Below are 20077 nucleotides of genomic sequence, written 5' to 3'. Positions count from 1 at the left end.
TTGATTAGAAGGGTTTTTATGGATCTTGGTTTGAAAGGGAAGGGAGCTTACACCTCCTTTACTCTATTTTGTTTCCTTCCCAGCAGTTACCCCTTTCCAGGATGATCTTGTTCATTCTTTTGCTCCCCTCTTCCCTCAACTCTGCTCCATCCTGGAAATAATGTTGCCTGTTTTGTCCCCACCACGTCCTTGAATGATGCCTAGGGCCTATAGGATGAATGAATAATTGGATTAATTAATGGATAAATGAGTGGGACATTGGCTTTTGGAGGTAGCTAACACTGGAAGAGGTAACTGGCTTTTGGAGGTAACTTGTCAGATAAGAAATCTGAAGTCACCTTCTACAGGAAGCCCTCTCTGACCTTCCCAAGGTAAGGCCAGGTGTCCTGATGGGCTGCACTCTTGGTATGATGAACCTCTACTTCCTAACTGATTTACTTGTGTCTGTGCCATCAGTTGACTTATCTTTGCCTCGCCCACTAGACTGGAAGACCCTCAAAGTCTAGAGAGGATATGTTGTTTCTCACTGTTTTAGCTCCAAGACCTGCATAGTGCCTGGAAGGAACGGGGTAGGGGGGAGGATTCAGGGTAATCATTGTGGAAGGAAGGAAGGAAGGGAGGAAGGGAGGCTGGCTAGCCAGCCAGAAGAGGTGAAAGGGCAATGGGAATATGTAAGAAATTGTCTGAGAAGGAAAATCACATAAACCTTGCACCAGTCCTGGTTCTATCCCCGTCCATCTCTGAACCTCAGTGTGTTTATCTGCACAGCGAAGTCACTTGCCTATCCAGCCCCACCTCTGTTAATAGGGGCAGGAGGAACTGTAGTCAACAACAGCAACAATACAAATAAACAACTAAAATAAACAAATATAAAGTAATTACACCAACAATTATGATAATAATAATGGATGACAAGTGTCACAAGTGCAGGCAAACACTTGACACGTACTTAATCCTCACATCAGCCTTATGAAACAAATACTCTGATCTTTGGAGGCCGTGTCATTGGCTGCATACAGGGTTGCATTTGTCCTGTCTTCCTGGTGAACTGAACTTTTTATTGTGATGACATGGCTGCTCTTTATCTCCATGCTTCTTGACTTAGAGTGGACTTTGGTATAAAGATCACACATCTGTTCTCTTTTGGGTCATGTCTCCAATGCTCCATTCTTTTCTACCCTTTACCTTCCACTGTTATGTATCCTTATGTTCTTCTCATATCCCTCTTCAGAAGCATAGAACTGGGTTTTACTTTTTGATTCATTCTGCCCATCTTTGCCTTTTAAAAAAATAATGCAACTCTTTTAATATGTATTTTTATTTTGGGGGGAGTAATTAGGTTTATTTATTTGTTTGTTTATTGGAGGTATTGGGGACTGAACCTTGTTCATGCTCAGCAGCTAGTCTACCACTCTAGGGGAGGAAGCTATACCCTCCCCCATGTTTGCCTTTTAACTGGAACGTTTGATCTGTTTACATTTAATGTAATAATGGATATATTTGGACTTAAATCTGCCTTCCTAAGTGTTTTTTCTCTGTCCCACATACTCTATGTTTCTTTTCTCTCTTTTGCTTTCTTTAGGATTGAATGTGTATGTTTTGGTAAGACTCTTATTATCTTCATTTTACAGATGGGGAAACTGAGGCACTGAGAAATTAATTACCTTGTTCAAGGTTACAGCAATGAAGGGCAAGATGGGCCAGGACTTTTTACCCATTGAGCTACTCTTCCAGCCAGGGAGCCAGATATGGCACAAACAATAATGCAGATAAGTATCTAATTGCAGCTTTGATGAGTGCTATGCAGGAAATAAAACTGAAAAAAAGTGGCAGAGAAAGGCTTCCTGTTCCCAGACTTAGGTTCCCTGCACAGCTCCCCCAACCAATGTCCACATCACTGGGCTGAGTGAGCATTCCCATCACTTCCCACCCTCTCCCTCAAGAACACAAAGGAGGAAAATATTTTCTTCTCTTCACTCCACTGTGCACAAAACATTTGGGGCCAGCCAAGTCCCTTTTGGCCTCAATGTGCAGCCCCCACCCCTCCCAGGACCCTTGTAAATGTTTACTGGCCTCCAACAGAGCCCAAGGGACCCACTGAAAAATTTGGTTTCTCCAGACTGGGCCTCTTCTGCTGCAGCCTGCAGACAGAGCCATAGTTCTGCTTTTCCCAGCAGCTCCCACCCAAGCTCTTCTCAGCACTGGCTGCCGTCTGGCTCACTGAGCTCCACAATTCTTACAAAGATTACATCCATACTATGTGCTTTCTCACCATCCTGTCTTTGCTCCATGATTCCCTCAGCCCTGAAGGATTGTCAGCACCTGGAAAACTCCTACTCCTACCTCAAAACCCTATCCAGAGGTACCTGCTTCCTTGCCCTCAGAATAAGTCTTCATACCCTACCCTTTAGTTTCCTCCAGCCTTGAGTCTCTCCTCCCTGTAGCCCAATACTGTTCCCCTCAGGGCTGGGAGTGTCTGTCTCCCTTCATCCTCCAAGGTTAGGCAGAGACTGGGTACTTTCCAGATCCTGAGAATATGGGCCAAACCCAGAGGTGGGTGGCTGGAGGGTTTACTGGACTATTTTTTAAACTGTTTGTTAAACTAAATATATAAGAATCCTGTTCATCATTAACTTTTCAAAGCATAGGGGTAATAATACAGTTTATCCTCAGTTTATTGAGGGTTTAGAGTGTGCCAAGACTTGTTGTAAAGAATTAACCTGCATGATTGCATAAGATTGAGCCACTTGCCTGAGGCAACCCAGCTAGGACGTGATAGAGCCGGAACTGGAACTCAGATACATTCAGTTTCAGGGCTTTCAAAGAGTCTTCCATGTGCCCAAGGGCATGTGTGTTTCTCCCAAACTATCAGCAACTTTAAGGGGCAGATGCTATGTTCACCCTGATTTACAGTTAACAAAGTGAGTCCCAGAAAAATTAGACACATAATGTATAATATACACACATCATAAGACCTCAAGAACTAATGATAATTAATTGCTAACACTTACTGAGCAATTACTATTTGCCCCATTTTGCTCATGCATTTACCTTGGGTAATCTCACTTAAAAATGCATCCTCGGAGGGGAGGTATAGCTTGATGGTAGAGTGTGTGCTTAGTATGTACAAGGTCCTAGGTTCAATCCCCAGTACCTCCATTAAAAAAGTAATAATAATAATTAATTAATAAATAAACCAATTACCCCCCCCCAAAAAAAAGTGTCCTCATATCAGTACGATATCATATCACAGTTTTCAGAACAGACACAAGGGGACAGATAGAATGTTTACATAGTTGTGTATATGCATGGGTTAGTTAGATATACATGTAGTTCCTATCTCTCACTGCTGAGAGGGTCTGTAAGCAATAATAACCTGTTAACAATGAGCCAGATCCCAGATATTAGTTTCAAAATACCATCCTCCAAGACAAGGAACCAGGCTCCCTGGAGAAATGGCTGCTTCCAGGGATATTCCAAAGCAAGCATAGACCATCTTGTGATACCAAAAGTAAGGAAGTATACAGAGAAAGATGTAAATGTGTTAAAAGGACATAGGAGCTAACTTAAAGGGGCAGGAAAATAAATAATATAAAAAATAATTATAAACCACAGAAGAAAATAAATACTCATGACTTCATAGTGATGTAAATCCTTGAATAAATACATACTTGAGGAGAATGGACAGCTCTTATTTACAATAGAATTCCAATTAATTATTAAATAAATTAAAATCACCACTACACAAACTCCACAGTGATTGATAATAATTGCTGCCAAGAGTTATGGATGAATGCTAAAACTAGACGGTAAAAAATACGTTTAAAAAAAAACTGGCCAACAACAACAACAACAACAAATAACTGGCCAACATCAAAAAGTCTACAAGTAACAAATGCTGGAGAACATGTGGAGAAAAGGGAACTTCTCCTGTACTGTTGGTAGGAATATAAACTGGTGCAGCCACTATGGAGAACAGTATGGAAGTTCCTTAGAAAACTAAAAATGGAGTTACCATATGATCCAGCAATATCCACTTCTGAGCATATATCCAGAAAAGATGAAAACTCTAATCTGAAAAGATACATGCATCCCAATGTTCATAGCAGCACTATTTACAATAGCTAAGACATGGAAGCAACCTAAATGTCCATTGACGGATGAGTGGATAAAGATGTGGTATACATACACAATGGAATTTACTCAGCCATAAAAGAGAATGAAGTAATGCCATTTGCAGCAACATGGATGGAACTAGAGATTACCATGCTAAGTGAAGAAAGTCAGAGAAAGACCAAAGTCGTATGATAACACTTGTATGTGGAATCTAAAAAAATGATACAAATGAACTTATTTACAAAGCAGAAATAGACTCACAGACATAGAAAACAAACTTATGGTTACCAAAGGGGAAAGAGGGGGAGGGATAAATTAAGAATTTGGGAGTAACATACACACTACTATATATAAAACAGATAAATAACAAGGACTCATTGTATAGCACAGGGAACTATATTCAATATCTGTAATAACCTAGAATGGAAAAGAATATGTATAAATAACTGAATCCCTTTGCTGTACACCTGAAACATTGTAAATCAATTATACCTTATTTAAAAAAAAAAGTGAGGGTATGTGCATAGTCTCTTAAGTATCTCCCCATAGGATATTTATTAACTGCAAAGGAAAATAGTAACTTCACAGTTGTGAAACCTGTAGATACTGGCTTAGGCAAGTAATCAAAGTTAACATCACCAATAATAAGACATATCAACATCTCAGTGCCTCCTGATATGATGCATTGACAAGGACACAACATCACTTTTATGGGAGGCATGCTCAAACGGCTCAATTTCAGTCTAAACATGAGAAAACGAACAAACCCATACTGATGGATATTCTACAAAATCAGCACTCTTCAAAAGTATTACGGTCATGAAAAATTAGGAAAGACAGGAACTGTCACAGAGTGGAGGAGACTAAGGAGACATGATTAAATGCAACATAGGATCATGGCCCCCAAAAAGGTCACCAAAACTAGAGCAGCGATATTTGAACCCGAATGAGTCTGATTCCTGGCCTGGAAAGCAGAACACCAGGGTCTGTGTCGACCATAGGGCACTGCATATGACTTTGGGGGAATGCCTGCTGCCCCCGGGCCTCAGCCTTACTATCTATGAAATGGGATGAATTTCAGTCCTCCTCCCCTCCTTCCTCAGGGCTGCTTCGGAGCGCGGGCTTTGGAAATTACGCAGGCGCGAGAGGGACTGCTTGATTGGCTATTCGTTGTTACGACTGCTCTGACAGAAACTGTCTAAGCCCCACCCCTTCCTGCCATACCTCCACGCACTCAAATCGGCCCCGGGTACGTCGCCGCCGCCACTCGCGCTCGCACGCATGGTGCGTGGTGACGTCGCGGCGGCGCGGGCGCCATCCCGGAAGCGCGAGCAAGGCCGCCAGATGTGCAGGTGCTGCTGCCACCGACGCCCAGGCCGAGTTCGGGGTGGGGCTGGGGACACGGGGGCCTCTGGGGAGCCGGGCCGGGTTGGGCGCGGCACCCGGGCTGTTGCGGGGTGGGACGCGCCGCTGGCAACATCTGGGCACTCCTGCGCACAGGCCTCAGTTTCCCCATTTGCTCTTTGGACGTGCGGGCGGCGCTGCGGGCCCGATCCTGATCCAGGGAGCGGGAGTTGGGGCCGCGTGTGTTCAGGCAATGCCATGTCACCTGGAACCGGGCGTTGCCCTGCTTGAGCCTCAGTATCCCCACTTAACAGGGTCGGGGCACGAGGGGATTTGTGAGCCCCAACCCCACTAGGGGGTTTTGCTGAGCTTGGGCAGCCAAATTAAATTCTGTTAAATGACCGGGGTGAAATCGCGTCGCATCTCCCAACGGTGTGTGACTTTGGGCAACTGAGCCCACCCCTGTGAGCCCTAGTTGCCCTCGGAGATGACTGTCTGCCTCGTAAGGGTGATTGCGGATTAAATGAAGTGCTATACAAGTGTTTGTTCATATTTTTGGAAGCACTGGGGAGGCCCTCATTAGAAAACTGACTTCTGGCCCCTCCCTAGGACTTCATTACACTTCTCTTGGAGAAACTACCTGCTCCCACCCAGCGCCTCTTATCGCTATTGGTTGACACAGACAGCATTGTGAGATTCTGATTCTTTGTTATTCCTATTTTCTGGACGAGAAAACGGATCTGGGAGGTGAGGTGACTCTCCCAAGGTCACACAACCTCGTCTCTGCGTTTTTCCCCCGTAAATATATTTGGAACAGGTACCAGAGCCCATGCTGGGTCATTTCCACCCTGTATGTGGGCCAGACTAGCTGTTAGGGAAGGCTTCTTGCAAGCAGCAGCTGGTGGGGGTGTGTGCCTGGAATCGCTTAGCTCTCATACCTGGGAACCAGAGACAGGGAAGAGCCCTACTATGAAGCAGAACCGTTTCCCACAGGCTCAAAGCCTGCACCTTCCAAACTTAAGCTGTGGGGCTCCCACCATGTGACTCTGTCCTTTCAGAGCCCAAGAGCCCTCTTTATACATGATCATCTTCGGAAATGTAGAGGCTGTGGATATCAATACCTGGCACATAGTAGGAGTAAGCATGGTGATTATTGGGTTGGGGGCGGATTTCATTAGGTGTGGCAGTTTATCGCCAGTAGGCATGTAGAGGCTGTAAACCTCCAGCCAGATTCAGGGCACAAATAGATGTATATTCTTGGCCTCCATGGTGTTTGGGGGAAAAAACTATTAAATGCTAACATTTTTAAATAAGGCTATCTCAGAGAACAAAAAAATCTGCACTTCAGTTTTTTTCTGGAAAAAATCAGAAATCTGGCAGGAATCAGCTGCTGTTAAGAGGCAGCTGTCCAGTCACAGGTGGATACTGAACATCTGTTCAGAGTCACATGTTTGTGGATCTGGTGGACCATGGGCGTTTGAGTTGTGACTTGGGCTCGCTGGCTGTGTGACCACGGTTTAGTTCCTTAGTCTCTGAGCCTCAGTTTTCTCATATATAAGTAAGGATGATAACAATTGCCAGTGTTTGAAATTGGTGTCTTGTTTAGCATACAGTAGGAGCTCAATAAAGAGGAGGGTAGATTAAGTGGGCTCTAAAAGCCCTTCCCAATCCTGTGTGTGAATCATAAAACAGTTACAAGTAGGCCTTCCTGTTGGCCGTTAAATGTGCAGACCCCAGAGCCAAGCTGCATCGATTCTGGGTTTTTCCTGAACTCCCTCAGGAGCGTCAGTGCTGAAGCTGTGGCCCCTCCTGCTCTCACATATTCCGGCAGCCCCCTTGCCCCGCTGGGGTGGCATCTGCATGCCAGGGAAGCTGGGAGCTACAGAGCAATCTGGGTTGTTGAGCCCCACAGCCTGGCTGCCAGTACCTGAAATTCTTGGCTTTAACTTGCTGATGTAAGTCTTAGCTTCAGAGCCGAGTTTGAAAGTTTTTTTGCCTCCACCAAACTAAATTCTGGCAGTTTCTTGCTGTAAACTGGGTTCTGGGCTGGGCTCTGGAGACAGAGCAGTGAGCAAGAGAGACATGCCTCTGTTCTACTGGAGCTGACGTTGCTGTGGGGGTGACAGGCAAATGGGTCAACTGATGACTAAGATAATTTCAGGAAGAGATGGACCAGGGGAGCAAGTAAAACAAGGTGAAGTAATAAGAATGACCAGAGTAGGGGCAGTCATCAAAGACCTCTTGAGAGAGAAGGCATTGGAGAGGGTGATGATTTGTGGGGGCAGCCATGTATGTTCTACTAGTGGGGCCAGCAGGTGCAAAGGCCCTGTGGTGGCAGAGGCAGGGGGATATGGGAAGAGGGTGGCAGATCTACAGAGGAAGGTGCCTGTGGCCTTGGGCTTATGGAAAGTGGTGGGGTGTGGTGGTGGGAGGGATGATGGGATTCTGATGTGCATGGGTGCAAGTTATAAATATGAATTCCTGTGGTTCTCAAAACATCCCTGAATTCCTGGCATGACAAAGGTGAGGCTCAGGTAGCATGGCCTGCAGGGTTCCCAGCCCCTCCTCTCTATCCCACCTCCCCTATTTCCTGGTGTAGACTGAAGACTCTTTCTTCCTGCCTGTTTCAGGCAGCGGAGGAGGAAGAAGAGATGGACCCCCCAGACTCGGCCTCGAGGGTCTTCTGCAGCCGCATCCTGAGCATGGTGAATGCAGACGATGTCAACGCCATCATCCTGGCCCAGAAGAACATGTGAGTGGTGGCCAAGGGAGGGCCCTGGGCCCCCGGTGTGGGAAGGAATCCACTCGCTGGTTAGCATTCTTGTCCTGCCCGCCTCTACCCCGGGCCCACACTGGTGATAAAATGAAGGAAATGAGCAAATCTCCTGGCTGGCTCCAAAGTAAATTCCGTCCTGGCCTGGAGGCGAGGCCTTGGCATGGGAAGCGGGGCTCTGGGACAGTTTTGCAGCTGTGGATAGTTTGGCGGGGCCGCAGCAGCTCCTGTCCCGAGGCCTGGAGTGGGGAGTGTCAGAAGGATAAGGAAGGGGCTGCTGGGGGGTTTCAGGGGGCCAGTGAGCTGACTTCCTCTTAGGAACCTGTTCTCTCAGAGCCTAGGCTGTCTCTGCAGAGCTCCTGGGGTCACTTGCAGGGGCCTTGAGTGGCTTTTGACCTCCCTGAGGCTTGGCTCTGTGGCTGCTGCAGCCTCACCCTAATTCCGGCCTGCTCTGTGGGGAGGAAGGACTGGCACACCACTGGGGTGGCAGCACAGTCTCCTAGGGCTTCATTTTTGTGTTTTTAAGCTGAAGGCTCTTCCTTCCATTTGTGACATGGCACAGACCTGATACCTTACCTTTCTCGTCCTGTGACAGGAATGCTGGATATGGCTGGGTCTCAGTAATACCAATCTCGCTTGTAGTTCTTTAGGTCAGATTCAGACCTGGCTCTGTGGAACCCCCAGATGGAGGGGAGACAAAATAGACTTGAACTTCCCTGGTCTTATGGCGTCAGGGCTGGGTCAGAGAAACAGCTTGGGGCTAGGGGAGTCAGGAAAGTCAAGGAGTCTGCTGAAGGGAGAGGGTGAAGTGCACACTTGAGTAGGGTTTTGAAAGCTGAACAGCAGTTTGCTAGATGGCTCAAACAGCAGATAGAGCTCCACAGGACATGAGAATGGTACATGAAAGGGCTTAGCACAATCAGCTGGCAGGGCCCTGGAGGAGTCAGTGCCCTCTTTCTGCTGCCAGGCTGGACCGCTTTGAGAAGACCAACGAGATGCTGCTGAACTTCAACAACCTGTCGAGTGCCCGCCTGCAGCAGATGAGTGAGCGCTTCCTGCACCACACAAGGACCCTGGTGGAGATGAAACGGGACCTGGACAGCATCTTCCGCAGGATCAGGTAGGTGCTCAGCCTCCTCCTCCCACGTGGAGCCTCGGGTTCCTCCCCTCTTTAGTGAGGGCCATCCTCTCCAAGTATCAGGGCGGTGGGGAGATTTAGCTTGTTTGCTTTCCTAGGCTTCATCACACACTTAGTATTGGAGAAGACCTGAAAATTTTGGGAGTTTCTGACTTTAAATTTTATTTCTCTTTTGAAAATGCAATGTAGCGCCCAAATCATAATGCAAAAGGCAGGCAGGAGCAGCCAGTAAAAGGCTAGCTTCCTGTCCCCTTTGGTGCCCACCCAGTTCTTCTCTCAAGAGCAAGTGAGATTGCCAGGTTTATGGGTCCTTCTTGACCTGGTTTCCACGAGGACAGGGAAAGATGATGTCCAAGTCCCCAGCCACACAGAATGCTTGGCCTGGCACCCGGAGCTTGCATCATCACTGCTGCTGTGAACAGCTGTGGCTGGGCACCCAGGCCTGGACCAAGCTGGTGCCGCAGCTGCGCTCCCAGCCAATTGTGCCATTTCCTCTGTTCCGGGGACAACTGCACCCGCTCACAGAGCAGGTGCCACAGATTGAGGGGAACGTGTTTCCTTGAGCAAGTTCTGTGCAGAAATCACAAGACAGGCCAGTTAAATCCTTTATAAAAGCATATCTTTTTTGGGGTATCTCAGCAGGTGGGCTGCCCACCTGTGGTGTTGCAGGGGTAGGGGTAGAGCAGGAACCCCAAGGGGTGACATCTTTTGTATGTGTCTGTATCACTCAGGAAGGAGGTAAGTGGGTCCACCCAGGCAGGGACCCAGCAGCAGTGGTACTTCTGTGGAGAGGAGGGCATAGTCAAGGGTGAGATGCTGCTCTGAAGACCCTTTTGTAATTCCTTGTAAACAGGACTGCATTACTTCAGGTGAAAAGGAAAAAAACAGTAGGTTAAACATGGAAGCGGGTGCTTTTCCATGAACTTCAGTTTAATGAGTGCCATTATTTGGTATTTGAGGTGTGGACAGTCAGCACTCCTGGCCCCCACACAGGCATCCTTACCCCGGGGATGGAGAGACAGCTTGGGATGAGTCACCCAGAGGAGTGCCTGTTGAGAGGGGAAGGGGAGCTTCCTGGAAGGTTGAAGAGTTTTAGACATAAGGCATTGCAGGTAGAGGGCCCAGCCAGCCCACAGACCCAGTACTGAGGATACATGGAAAGTGTGGGACAGCTGAGTAGCTGCTCTCCATCCTGGGGGTGGGAGTTCCTCAGGGCCAAGTGCCTGGGCCTCCCTCCAGCTGGGGAGCAGAGTGTGACCAGCAGTGAGGGGGAGTCCCCCCCCCCCACATCTGCCCAGAACTGGCAGCAAGGGTTCCTGCCTGCACCAGGCCCAGCCTGTCCACTTGGCAGATTCAGCCCTGTGTGCCTTCCCTTCCCCTGCAGGACACTGAAAGGGAAGCTGGCCAGGCAGCACCCGGAGGCCTTCAGCCGTAAGTGTCACCTAGAGCTCCTGCGTCCTGCGTCTGGGCTCTGTGCCCTTGGATGCCAATGCCCTCGGCCCAGGGCTGGCTTCTGGATGGTCACCTCAGGGGTTGCCACCAAGCCTAGGCCTTCATGGGCAGTGGGTCTGGAGAGACCTGGGACAGGGGTTGGTGGGTGGGGGTGCTGGCCTACCCTTGGCAGCCTGCAGAGCAGCTGCTGGGACCAGGCTCTCTTCCCTGAGGGGAGGTCACACAAGGGAATGTGGACAAGGATGATGACAGTCTTTGGCCTAGTGAGTGCCATGTACCCCTAAAAGCCAGGCTGTTACCACGCCCACATGCGAGGTGGGAAATGTGAATATCCCCACTTCACATGGGGGACTGAGGCCCAGAGGGGCAGTGACTTGTCAAGAGGAAGTGCAATGTCCGCCACACTGAGCTTCAGTTTACCCACGGCTGAATGGGCCAATAGCTTCCCACTCCATGACTGCTGACAACCACAGGCACAGAGGCAATGCTGTCATTCCCAGTTTATAGAGCAGGGAGCTGAGGCATGGGCAGGTGAAGGGCCTGGCCCAGGTGACACAGTCCAGAGGGCAGAGCCAGGCTCAGGCTTATTCCCAGATCCATGTAGGTCTGATCCCAGAGAACCTGGGTCCTTACCTCATCTCTCCTTGAAGGGAGGCCTCTTACCTGCCTTGGCCTCAGTTTCCTCCTCTGTGAAATGGACCAAGTCATGTCCTGTGGTGTGGGGGGAGCTGTCATGGGTCATGGGCCCAGTTAATCCCTCATCACACTGCCTGCCATGATGACTAAGCCAACTCCTGGGCCTCCTTCCCCCAGACATCCCAGAAGCATCCCTCCTGGAGGATGAGGATGAAGACCCCATCCCACCTAGCACCACAACAACCATTGCCACCTCGGAACAGAGCACAGGCTCATGCGACACCAGCCCCGACACTGTCTCGCCCTCCCTCAGCCCTGGCTTCGAGGACCTGTCCCATGTCCGGTCCAGCTCCCCTGCCATCAATGGCCGCAGCCATACAGATGACGAGGAGACGCCGGGCGAGTAGCCCTGCTCCCAGGAGCTTGGTAGGGTCTCAGGGCAGCGGCAGCACCACTCCCCAGATGTCTGAGGTGGCAGCGGGTAACTCTGCCTCGAGACAGTCAGCTTTGCCACCCTGTTTTGTCATTTGGAGCTCCCTGGGGGACAAGGCTCCCTTGCTGGGGTATGGAATTCCTGGGATCTAGCATTCCCATTCTAAGAACATCTCTCCTCGACCCCTCTGCCAGGTCAGGGAGTCCAGCCCAGCTGGAGTCACTGGGTTGGGTGCAAGGGAGCTTTTCCAGAGCCAGGCCTGAGGTCTACTCTGAACAACACTTAAAGGTTCCCAGAGACGAGAGTCAGATGCCCCCTGACCCAGCACCCTGGCCAGGACTTCTTCAAAGTAGACAAGCACTGTCCTGTCTGAGTTCACCCCAGTCCACCCCTGTACCTACTAATTCTGGTCTCCTTGCCCCTTCCTCCAATGAAAGTATGAAATACTTTCCCCAGTCTCAAGGAGGTTTCTAAGAGAGTCATAGAAGGCTCAAGACAGGTTAGCCAGCCACTCAGCCCAGAGCCTGAGGTAAGGCCCATGTTTCTCTGACCAGAAGTGTGTACCCTGAGGGCCCAGCAGGCCTCTCCTGGGGCCTTCATGGAGCAAGCCGATCCACCTTGGAAAACAGAGTTAAGTGGAATATTTTTGTAACCGATGTTTACAGATGCTGTTGGGAAGTTATCAATAAAAAGACTCTGTTACTAAAAAGGGAAAGGTATACCTATTAGTGGCTTCCTTCCATCCTTGGGCTGAGCAGCCCAGAAGGTGGACAAGTGCTGGATGTGGACAGGACAGTTATGGACAGCCAGGCACCACTGGGCTAGAAAAAAACATACATGGCTGCTTTGGGTGGGAGTCTCCTGCGATGGCCATATAACCAATAACCAATAACCCCACCTCCTATCACCATCTAGGCCTTCCAACATACTATTCCCACTGCTTGAAACATTCACTTATCTCCTAGAATAACTCATCCTCCACTCAGCCCCAGAGTGGGCCCCTCAGGGAGCTAGACTGGGTCCGTTCCCCATGAGATACTCAGAGTCCCTTCATCTTTGAAGCATCTAGAAATTATTAAAGGCATCTTCCCAGACCTCAGAATGCCTGCTTTTGCCTGGTCCATAGGGGGCGCTGGGAAGTGTTCAAGGCAATAATAAGGTATGCCGCCAAACCCACAGTAACTTCACATCCTCACCTCTTTCCGGTGCCCCGTACTTTTTAGCCACCCACAAATCTCCCACCTATATCCAAAACAGACCTGGTCCCACCCCATTTCCTTGAGTGAAAGCACCTGCCCCACCTGCTCTCCCTGCTTCTGTACGCACCCGCCCTGAAATTCATCTGCAAAGCGGCCAGAGAGCCTCCATGGCTCTCAGGGTCTCGCACGTTCGGCCCCTGCGTCCTGGAACCGCAGACCCTTTGCTTTAGCACAAAACAATCTCCTCTACTCTGTTCAAGTATTTCCAGAGTACCCGCTATGTGCCGGCAGTCCTCAACCGGCCTGGAGGCAGCGGGCAGAAACACCTGGAAAGGTGCAGCAGTCTTCCTATGTGACCCGACAGGCGGGGCTCACACCCGGATGCAGATGGGCGACGGTCGCCCACAGGCGCTGCGGCTTCGTTCGCCAGCACCCAACATGGTAGCGGGGCGGGACCGAGGGCGGGGCACGACGCGTGGCGCAGATTGTGACGCAGGCACGCAGCGTGCTCGGTGCGCAAGCGCTTTCGGCGGCGAATCGGCGGTTTCCGGTTCCGCCGCCCTCTTTCTCTTCAACGAGGCGGCTGAGCAGGTTGGTGGCGGACTTGCGCGTTGGCCCCGAGTCGGGCTTGGGCGGGAGGCTCCGGGTGGCCGCGGGTGGCCGCGGCAGTTTGGCTAGCGGAGGGGGCGGCGCGGAACCGGTCTATGCAGGCTATGCTCTGCGGGTCGGCAGGGTCGGCTTAGCAGGGCGCATTGGGCGGGGGTTCCAAGTCCAGACTGGGCCCCGGGAGGGAAACCGGCTTTTGGAAGAGGAGCATGCCCACTCCGCCACCCCGAGCTATCCAGCGAGGCCTCGAGGGGAGGATGTGTCCCCCGGGGCAGATCCAGTTTAACGGTAAAGCTTATTAACTGTAGTTTTTTTTTCTGAGGCAGATACTGCCAGTCCCTTTAAAAATACTAAACACCTGAGTTGGGTCTGTACTTTTCTACATCTGTAAGGAGAGGTTGATAGTACCGACTATTTTCTAGACTCCCCCCACATTTTTGGAAAATGAAAAATAATATCTATAAACAAGTACTAGGCACGTGGTTGGCAATTACTATTAATAGACTGGATCAGAGGCAGGAAGTGTGGTCTGAGAATTAGGGCATAACTTGGAAGGAAGCCCGAGTTTTGGGTGTCTGAGCTTGGAGACTGTAGGGAGGAAAGTGTGTGTTGGGGGGATGCTATTAAGGTTAAATTCCTAAGCTGCTGCAGGAAGAGCAGGAGCTGGCGGAGAGGAGGAAGGATGGGATCTCCAGACCATCCTTCGGGAAGGTGTTTGGCAAATTGGTACCCTAGCCCTGTACTCATTCCATCTTTAAAGTTGAAGCTGAAGGTTTGGGATGGTGGAGGGAAACTGGCACGTGGGTGGGCTTGCTTGGGGTCAGTGCAGGCACAGGGCTAGTAGTTGAGACTAAAACTGGCCAGCCCGTGAGCTTGGGCTGCTCAAATCTGCAGTGCTCACCACTCTGTTCATCCATTCTCCCTTTTTCTCCCCAGCAGACGCAGAGATGCAGATCTTTGTGAAGACCCTGACGGGCAAGACCATCACCCTTGAGGTTGAGCCCAGTGACACCATTGAGAATGTCAAAGCTAAAATCCAAGACAAGGAGGGTGAGTCAGAGTGGGTCTGGGTGCTCTGCCCAGTGGGAGCCCCTCAACCCAGGGAATCTGCTGTCCTGTGTGGAATTGGTGCTGGGCTTGGACAGATCTCAGTCTTTCTAGTGCTTCCTCTGTGTGGGCTCGGGAAGGCAGCTTATCCTCTCTACCTCAGTTTCCCTTTTGACAGATTGAGGGTAATGCTGGAGCAGCCCTGTGGAGAGAGGCGAGAGCTGCCAGTAATATGCTTGCCAGCGCCTCAGCAATTAAATTGCTCTCTCCCTAGGCATCCCACCTGACCAGCAGCGTCTGATTTTTGCGGGCAAACAGCTGGAGGATGGCCGCACTCTGTCAGACTACAATATTCAGAAAGGTATGTGGCTGGGGTGGCTAGACAGGACCCCAGTGAGGCCTTGGATCCAGGATGGGGCACTGACAGCCTCTTTGACACCACGGGTGGAAAGTGGGAGAATGGTTCTTAAGGTAAGGATCAGATGGGGGTAGGGAGTGTTGTTTGGTAAGATATTGTTTATTACTGGAAAGCATCTCTTTTTAACTTACGTGGCTTTTTTTTTTTTAAGTTTTTTTAGTAACTACCATAAAGAAAATCAGCGTCACTTTTTGCAGCAACAAGATCTAACTGTCTTGCCTAGCAAAACAGAAGGTTATCTTTGCACCACTTAGAAATTGCCATACCTGTAGGGAAACCCAGATGGATACCTCCATTGACATAGCCTCAGACTCGCAGAAGACTGGTGGGAAATGACAAGATGGAGTTTCTGTGTGGTGGGATAGGCCGAAGTGTCCATCTACACATAGAACACTCAAGGGATTGTGACATGTCCCTGTCACATTTGAGAAGCTCTGATCTACAGGGCACTGGAGGCTGCCCTGCACCTGTGGGGCTAAGGTGCTGAGCCTACACTCAGTCGCTGTCTCTCTCTGACCTTCATTTCCTGTAGAGTCCACCCTGCACTTGGTGCTTCGTCTGCGAGGCGGCATCATTGAACCTTCCCTCCGCCAGCTTGCCCAGAAATACAACTGCGACAAGATGATCTGCCGCAAGTATGTGCTCTCAGATGTGGGGGGTGGGGAGTGGGCTGGCCCTGGTGGGGAGATCAGGGTGTGTCCTCACCAGTCCCTCCTGTCCTTACCCAGGTGTTATGCTCGCCTGCACCCCCGGGCTGTCAACTGCCGCAAGAAGAAGTGCGGCCACACCAACAACCTGCGCCCCAAGAAGAAGGTCAAATAAGGCCCCTCCACCGGCTCCTCCTTTGCCCGCAAGGCGGCCTCTTGCCCTAGCCCCATGGCTCTGGGGCCTCAATAAAGTTTCCCTTTCATTGACTGGAGCAGTAACTGGTGTCCTTGTGGCTGGTCTGTCCAATGGGGAGGTAGCTGAGGTGTGGGCATCTCTGTTAGTGACTTCTTGTCACTCAAGTCTTCATAGTCCTTGGGGGTCCACTCTCCTGGGTTCTAGTTGTCTCATCTGTAAGATGGGCCATGGCCCCTGCCCTTCATGCCTGAAGTTGTCATAACCACAGCACGAGCAAGGTTCGGTCCTGGCCCTCTGCCATATAGCCTAGTGAGCCTGCCCACTTGGGTTTTGTTATCTGTAAAGTGGGAATTAAGACCTCCAGCCCAGGGACTGGTAGGACCTGGTCAGGCATGTTGACAGCCCTCATGCCTGAATCTTGGAGGTGTTCAGGTGTGGGTAAAAAGAAATGCCCCACCTAGTGTAAAAACACCTGTTCTCAATTTTGACTGACCATTAGCTCCTAGACCCCACCCAAGATCCACGAACTCTCTCTGGGAGGGCAGAATGCAAATCAGGTGAGGGTTGTTGCACCCTGGCAAGGCCATGGGTTTTATTTCCCTTGGGATGATTGGGACTCGACAATCAAGGCCTGAGCAATGATGCCTGAGCAGCTGAGACCTGGAGTGCTAGCTTAAGGCTATCACTCCATCCCTTAGGTACTTGGGTTTTATCTTTTGTCAACTGCCCTGCTCCCTAAACCAGGCCACCACTATCTGGTCTTCCCCATGTCCACCCCTGGAGGAGGAAGCTTCTAAAGCTCAAACTAGGTGTATCTCAAACTAGGTGTATCTCCAGTTGGAAAGCTCTGAAATCTTTGTACTTAACATGAACTCCTGCTGGCCTCACCCCTGCCTCACACTTCCACCTCAGGGCCTTCGCACAGGCCCTCCAGCTCACTTCTGAGCAGTTCACACAACCTGCTGGTGACTCTGCTGTTGGCTGGGTTCCAGCAACTTGAGCTCTCCGGGGTCAAAACCTACATTCAAATCCCATTCTTATAACCTTGTGGCATGAGATGATGGATATATTCTTGGGCTCCTTTTTTAAAAATTTTGAGTGGGGGCAGGATGTGAGGATGAAATGAAGTCGGGTGTTGACATGGCTGTGTAGAAACCCAGGGAACAGCTTGCTCTATACAGTACCGTACATTCAGGGGCAAAAATGGTAAGACAGGTTTTGGATGGGAACAAGTACAGGGGCTGGGTGAATGGAGAGTGCGGCGTGAGAAGCCCCCAGTCTTTGCTTCCCCTTATTGCCCGGGGTCTCGGGGTCTCTGGGTCATCCGGGCCTGCAGGGGGCGCCTGGCGCACGGGAGTAACCTGCTCCTGGGTTGGGCCAGAGCTGCGCAATCATGATCACCGCCGAGGCCGTGGCGGAGTCCGCTGTCTCCGTAGCGCCGGGTGCTGAGGCCGCCACTGGAGTCCCGGAGCGCGAGGAGCCGGTGTGGCCCTGGGTGAGCTCGAGCCCGAGCAGGAACTAGCGTGGGGTGGGCGGTGCAGGATCGGGGGGCGCCGTCTTCATGCCTTAGCCATGCCCCCCGCCCCGTAGAAAGATGCCCCGATCCGGGCGCTGGTGCAGCGAATCCACCAGTTGCAGGCTGAGCGCGCGCAGGCCTTCCGCCGGCTGGAGGAGTAAGTGTGGGCATAGGGGAGGGCAGGGGTCACAGGGTTAAGCCCCTAGCCCGCTCCGGAGATGGGCGTACCTTGAGGAGGAACTAGGTCCCCGCGCGGCTGCGTTGTCAGAGGTGGGGCGGGGTTTGCCCGGAGACCAGAGCTCCGAGTGGCGTCTCTCCCTTACCCACGCTCAGGGGTGGGGCCCGTCTCGAGTTACGCTGCGGGAGTCAAAACGTCCTCCACACTCTGGGGTCCAGGAATACTTCCTGGGGGGCTTCTAGGTAGTCGATGCTGTTGCAGGGCCTGAGAGCCAGGGCCGTAGCCTCAGGACCCCCATCTGCCGCAGAGGCCACAGCCAGTACCTGAGCAGCGGCCCGCCTTACGACTTCCCGCGCTACCGGAGCACGGTACACGAGGTGACCCAGATCTTCGCCGCCGCCTCGCGGGAGGTGCTGGCGGTGGAGGCCGAGCTGGCTGGACCCCGAGCGCAGCCGCTGCTCGCGAGCCACGTGCGCAGCCTGCAGCAGCTGGAAGAGACGCGCCTGGCCACGGTGAGGGCCCTCCCCGGGCCTCGTATCCTCCTACTCCACCCCTTGTCTCTCGGGCCTTAGCCCACTGTGCGCCCCTTGAGGGAGGGGCCAGGTTGTCCCCTCAAACCTCGCCCCTGGTGCCCCAGAACCCACTCTTCCTGGCCCACCTCAGTCGTTCATTAAGGTTTCACTTAAAATTCTCAAGCTTAGTCCCCTCCTGTCCGCCCCCAGTTTCATCCAGGTTTTTAGTCCCAGGACACGCCCACTCCATCCCAGACTCCGCCCCTAGGGAGCTCCAACCCCCTCTGGTTCTAACCAACTCCCCAGGCTAGTACTCCAGATCCCTGCCTACTCCTGGACCTACTCCTCCCGCTAGGGTTCCAAGGCCCCGCCTACTCTGTCCCTACAGCCAATCCTGACCGAGATACACTGCAGGCCAAATCCACGTGAAGGCACGCCCACATCATATTCTACACTGGGATTCCCAGGCCACTCTGCCTTAGATTCCCAAACCCAGTCTAGGTTTTCGGCCTACTTCCACCCTGGATTATAACGCCAGGCAGGTCCCTGAGATTGAGACCCCCGCCTACTTCACCCCCGACCATCAACCCCTGGTTGAGATTTCCCGGCTAACAGTTCCCCTACCTTTTCCGCCTACATGAAGCCACGTCCCCATTGCACTCTCTCTGACTCTAGGGCCGCCCACTCGGCCCCACTCCTCCCAAGCCCTCTAAACCTAATCCTAGATTCCTCCTGCGCTAAGCACCGCCCCTTGAGACTCCCCGCCTGCCATGGCCTCACTCTTGTGCTGCCTTTTTGGCTGTGTCAGTGTCTCTTCCTCCCTATTATGTGGGAGGGCAGGGGGTGGCCTCTGCCAGCTGTGACATCTTCCTTGCTGCCTACTACCCATCCAGGTGGCCCTGCTGCAGCTGATGGGGGCACCAGAGCTGACTGGGCAGGAGGACACCGTGCAGATGCACCAACTGAAGATGAAGTGAGTGTTGCCTCCCAGTGGGCTGACTGTGCTAGACTTGCACATGCACCCTTGGGTACCCAACCCCAGCCAGGTGTGCCCCAGGGCTGGCAAGGTCAGACTGTGCCAACCCTCCAGACCTGCACACAACTCTTAGGATGTGCACACCTGAGTCCTCACCTGGTGGCTCCTAGATGTACAGCAGACATTCCCTCAGCACACACACTGCAATTTCACACCAGACTCTGCATTTTCAGGGCACAGCTGCACACGTCACACATACCAATCCTGCTCACATGGCTTGACTTGGAGCGTGGACATGGCTGCCCTGGCCCCACCAGACACATGCCTGTACATTCCTGCCTTCAACACCTCCCAAACGCACACATGTGCACACGTGCTCAACATCTGCCAATGTCACACTCTGCACCTTCCTTGTGGCACATACCAACCCAAAATGGCCTTTTCTCTCTGCCACTCTGACCCACGGGACCACCACTCCTCCCAGGTACCCAAATGGTCCTCCCGGCCATTAGTGCTGCTTGGAGGTTTGGCAGCAGGCAGGAGGGCCCAGGGTCTGCCCCCTCAGAGCTGCGCAGCAGCGGCTAATTCACCCCATCTGGGTTTTATTTATAGTTCCCATCCACTCTTGTAGGGTAATTAAAACCATGGAAGCGATCAGCGAGGTTCTCCAGGACCTCAGGTTTGATGCGGAGTCTGCCGAGTGATGGTGGCTCCCCAGGGATGAGCCGAAGGAGATGGGAAATGGAACAGACGGCATCCGGCCCAGCCCTGACCACCAGCTGGCTGGGGTCTCGCCCCACTGGGCTACTGATCCTCTTCAAGTTCGCCTCACCTCTCACAATAAAAAACCTAAAGAACCTTTTGTCTGCAGCTGCTCCACTGTCTCTGTC

The 20077-nt window shown here is 51.6% G+C and overlaps 2 protein-coding genes and 1 long non-coding RNA gene across 11 annotated transcripts; 2 read left to right on the top strand and 1 right to left on the bottom strand.

Annotated features, from left to right (window-relative positions):
* Positions 1-5311: 5311 nt before the first annotated feature.
* LOC105082583 (ubiquitin-ribosomal protein eL40 fusion protein) lies at positions 5312-16081 on the top strand. 3 transcript variants are annotated; one of them, XM_074350392.1, is made up of 8 exons: positions 5348-5468; positions 8091-8212; positions 9201-9353; positions 10756-10802; positions 14634-14747; positions 15019-15105; positions 15695-15797; positions 15891-16081. In XM_074350392.1, the coding sequence occupies exons 2-8, from the start codon at positions 8112-8114 to the stop codon at positions 15982-15984; spliced, it is 699 nt and encodes a 232-aa protein (XP_074206493.1). In that variant the 5' UTR covers positions 5348-5468; positions 8091-8111; the 3' UTR covers positions 15985-16081. The 3 variants fall into 3 exon arrangements, with proteins under 3 accessions (XP_074206494.1, XP_074206493.1, XP_010970471.1); XM_074350393.1 differs by lacking the exons at positions 14634-14747; positions 15019-15105; positions 15695-15797; positions 15891-16081 and adding an exon at positions 11637-12607 and having other exon boundaries at positions 5312-5468; XM_010972169.3 differs by lacking the exons at positions 5348-5468; positions 8091-8212; positions 9201-9353; positions 10756-10802 and adding an exon at positions 13555-13682.
* On the bottom strand, positions 9570-13532 carry LOC141574653 (uncharacterized). Of its 6 annotated transcripts, none has more exons than XR_012501610.1 (5): positions 13219-13532; positions 12615-12713; positions 11457-11534; positions 10027-10234; positions 9570-9941 (listed from the first exon to the last, which is right to left on the bottom strand). It is a non-coding gene; the product is annotated as an uncharacterized LOC141574653 (long non-coding RNA). The 6 variants fall into 6 exon arrangements; XR_012501611.1 differs by having other exon boundaries at positions 10027-10153; XR_012501606.1 differs by lacking the exon at positions 9570-9941 and having other exon boundaries at positions 9964-10234.
* Positions 16082-17342: 1261 nt separating the features above from the next.
* On the top strand, positions 17343-20049 carry REX1BD (required for excision 1-B domain containing). Of its 2 annotated transcripts, none has more exons than XM_010972170.3 (5): positions 17343-17500; positions 17596-17678; positions 18007-18211; positions 19105-19184; positions 19819-20049. In XM_010972170.3, the coding sequence occupies exons 1-5, from the start codon at positions 17399-17401 to the stop codon at positions 19889-19891; spliced, it is 543 nt and encodes a 180-aa protein (XP_010970472.1). In that variant the 5' UTR covers positions 17343-17398; the 3' UTR covers positions 19892-20049. The 2 variants fall into 2 exon arrangements, with proteins under 2 accessions (XP_010970472.1, XP_010970473.1); XM_010972171.3 differs by having other exon boundaries at positions 17961-18211.
* Positions 20050-20077: the final 28 nt, after the last annotated feature.

Source organism: Camelus bactrianus, chromosome 22, assembly GCF_048773025.1.
Source record: "Camelus bactrianus isolate YW-2024 breed Bactrian camel chromosome 22, ASM4877302v1, whole genome shotgun sequence".
Taxonomy (NCBI): Eukaryota; Metazoa; Chordata; class Mammalia; order Artiodactyla; family Camelidae; genus Camelus; species Camelus bactrianus.
Note: the sequence above shows the minus strand (reverse complement) of the source record. Positions and strands in the feature narration are given on the sequence as shown.

What these genes read in the sequence shown, in the direction of transcription:
- LOC105082583 (XM_074350392.1), top strand. Translation starts at nt 8,112, where the DNA reads ATGGACCCCCCAGACTCGGCCTCGAGGGTCTTCTGCAGCCGCATCCTG. An exon ending in TAAAATCCAAGACAAGGAGG is followed by an intron (nt 14,748 to 15,018) that starts GTGAGTCAGAGT and finishes CTCTCTCCCTAG; the next exon opens with GCATCCCACCTGACCAGCAG. An exon ending in GACAAGATGATCTGCCGCAA is followed by an intron (nt 15,798 to 15,890) that starts GTATGTGCTCTC and finishes GTCCTTACCCAG; the next exon opens with GTGTTATGCTCGCCTGCACC.
- REX1BD (XM_010972170.3), top strand. Translation starts at nt 17,399, where the DNA reads ATGATCACCGCCGAGGCCGTGGCGGAGTCCGCTGTCTCCGTAGCGCCG. An exon ending in AGGAGCCGGTGTGGCCCTGG is followed by an intron (nt 17,501 to 17,595) that starts GTGAGCTCGAGC and finishes CCCGCCCCGTAG; the next exon opens with AAAGATGCCCCGATCCGGGC. An exon ending in ATGCACCAACTGAAGATGAA is followed by an intron (nt 19,185 to 19,818) that starts GTGAGTGTTGCC and finishes CCACTCTTGTAG; the next exon opens with GGTAATTAAAACCATGGAAG.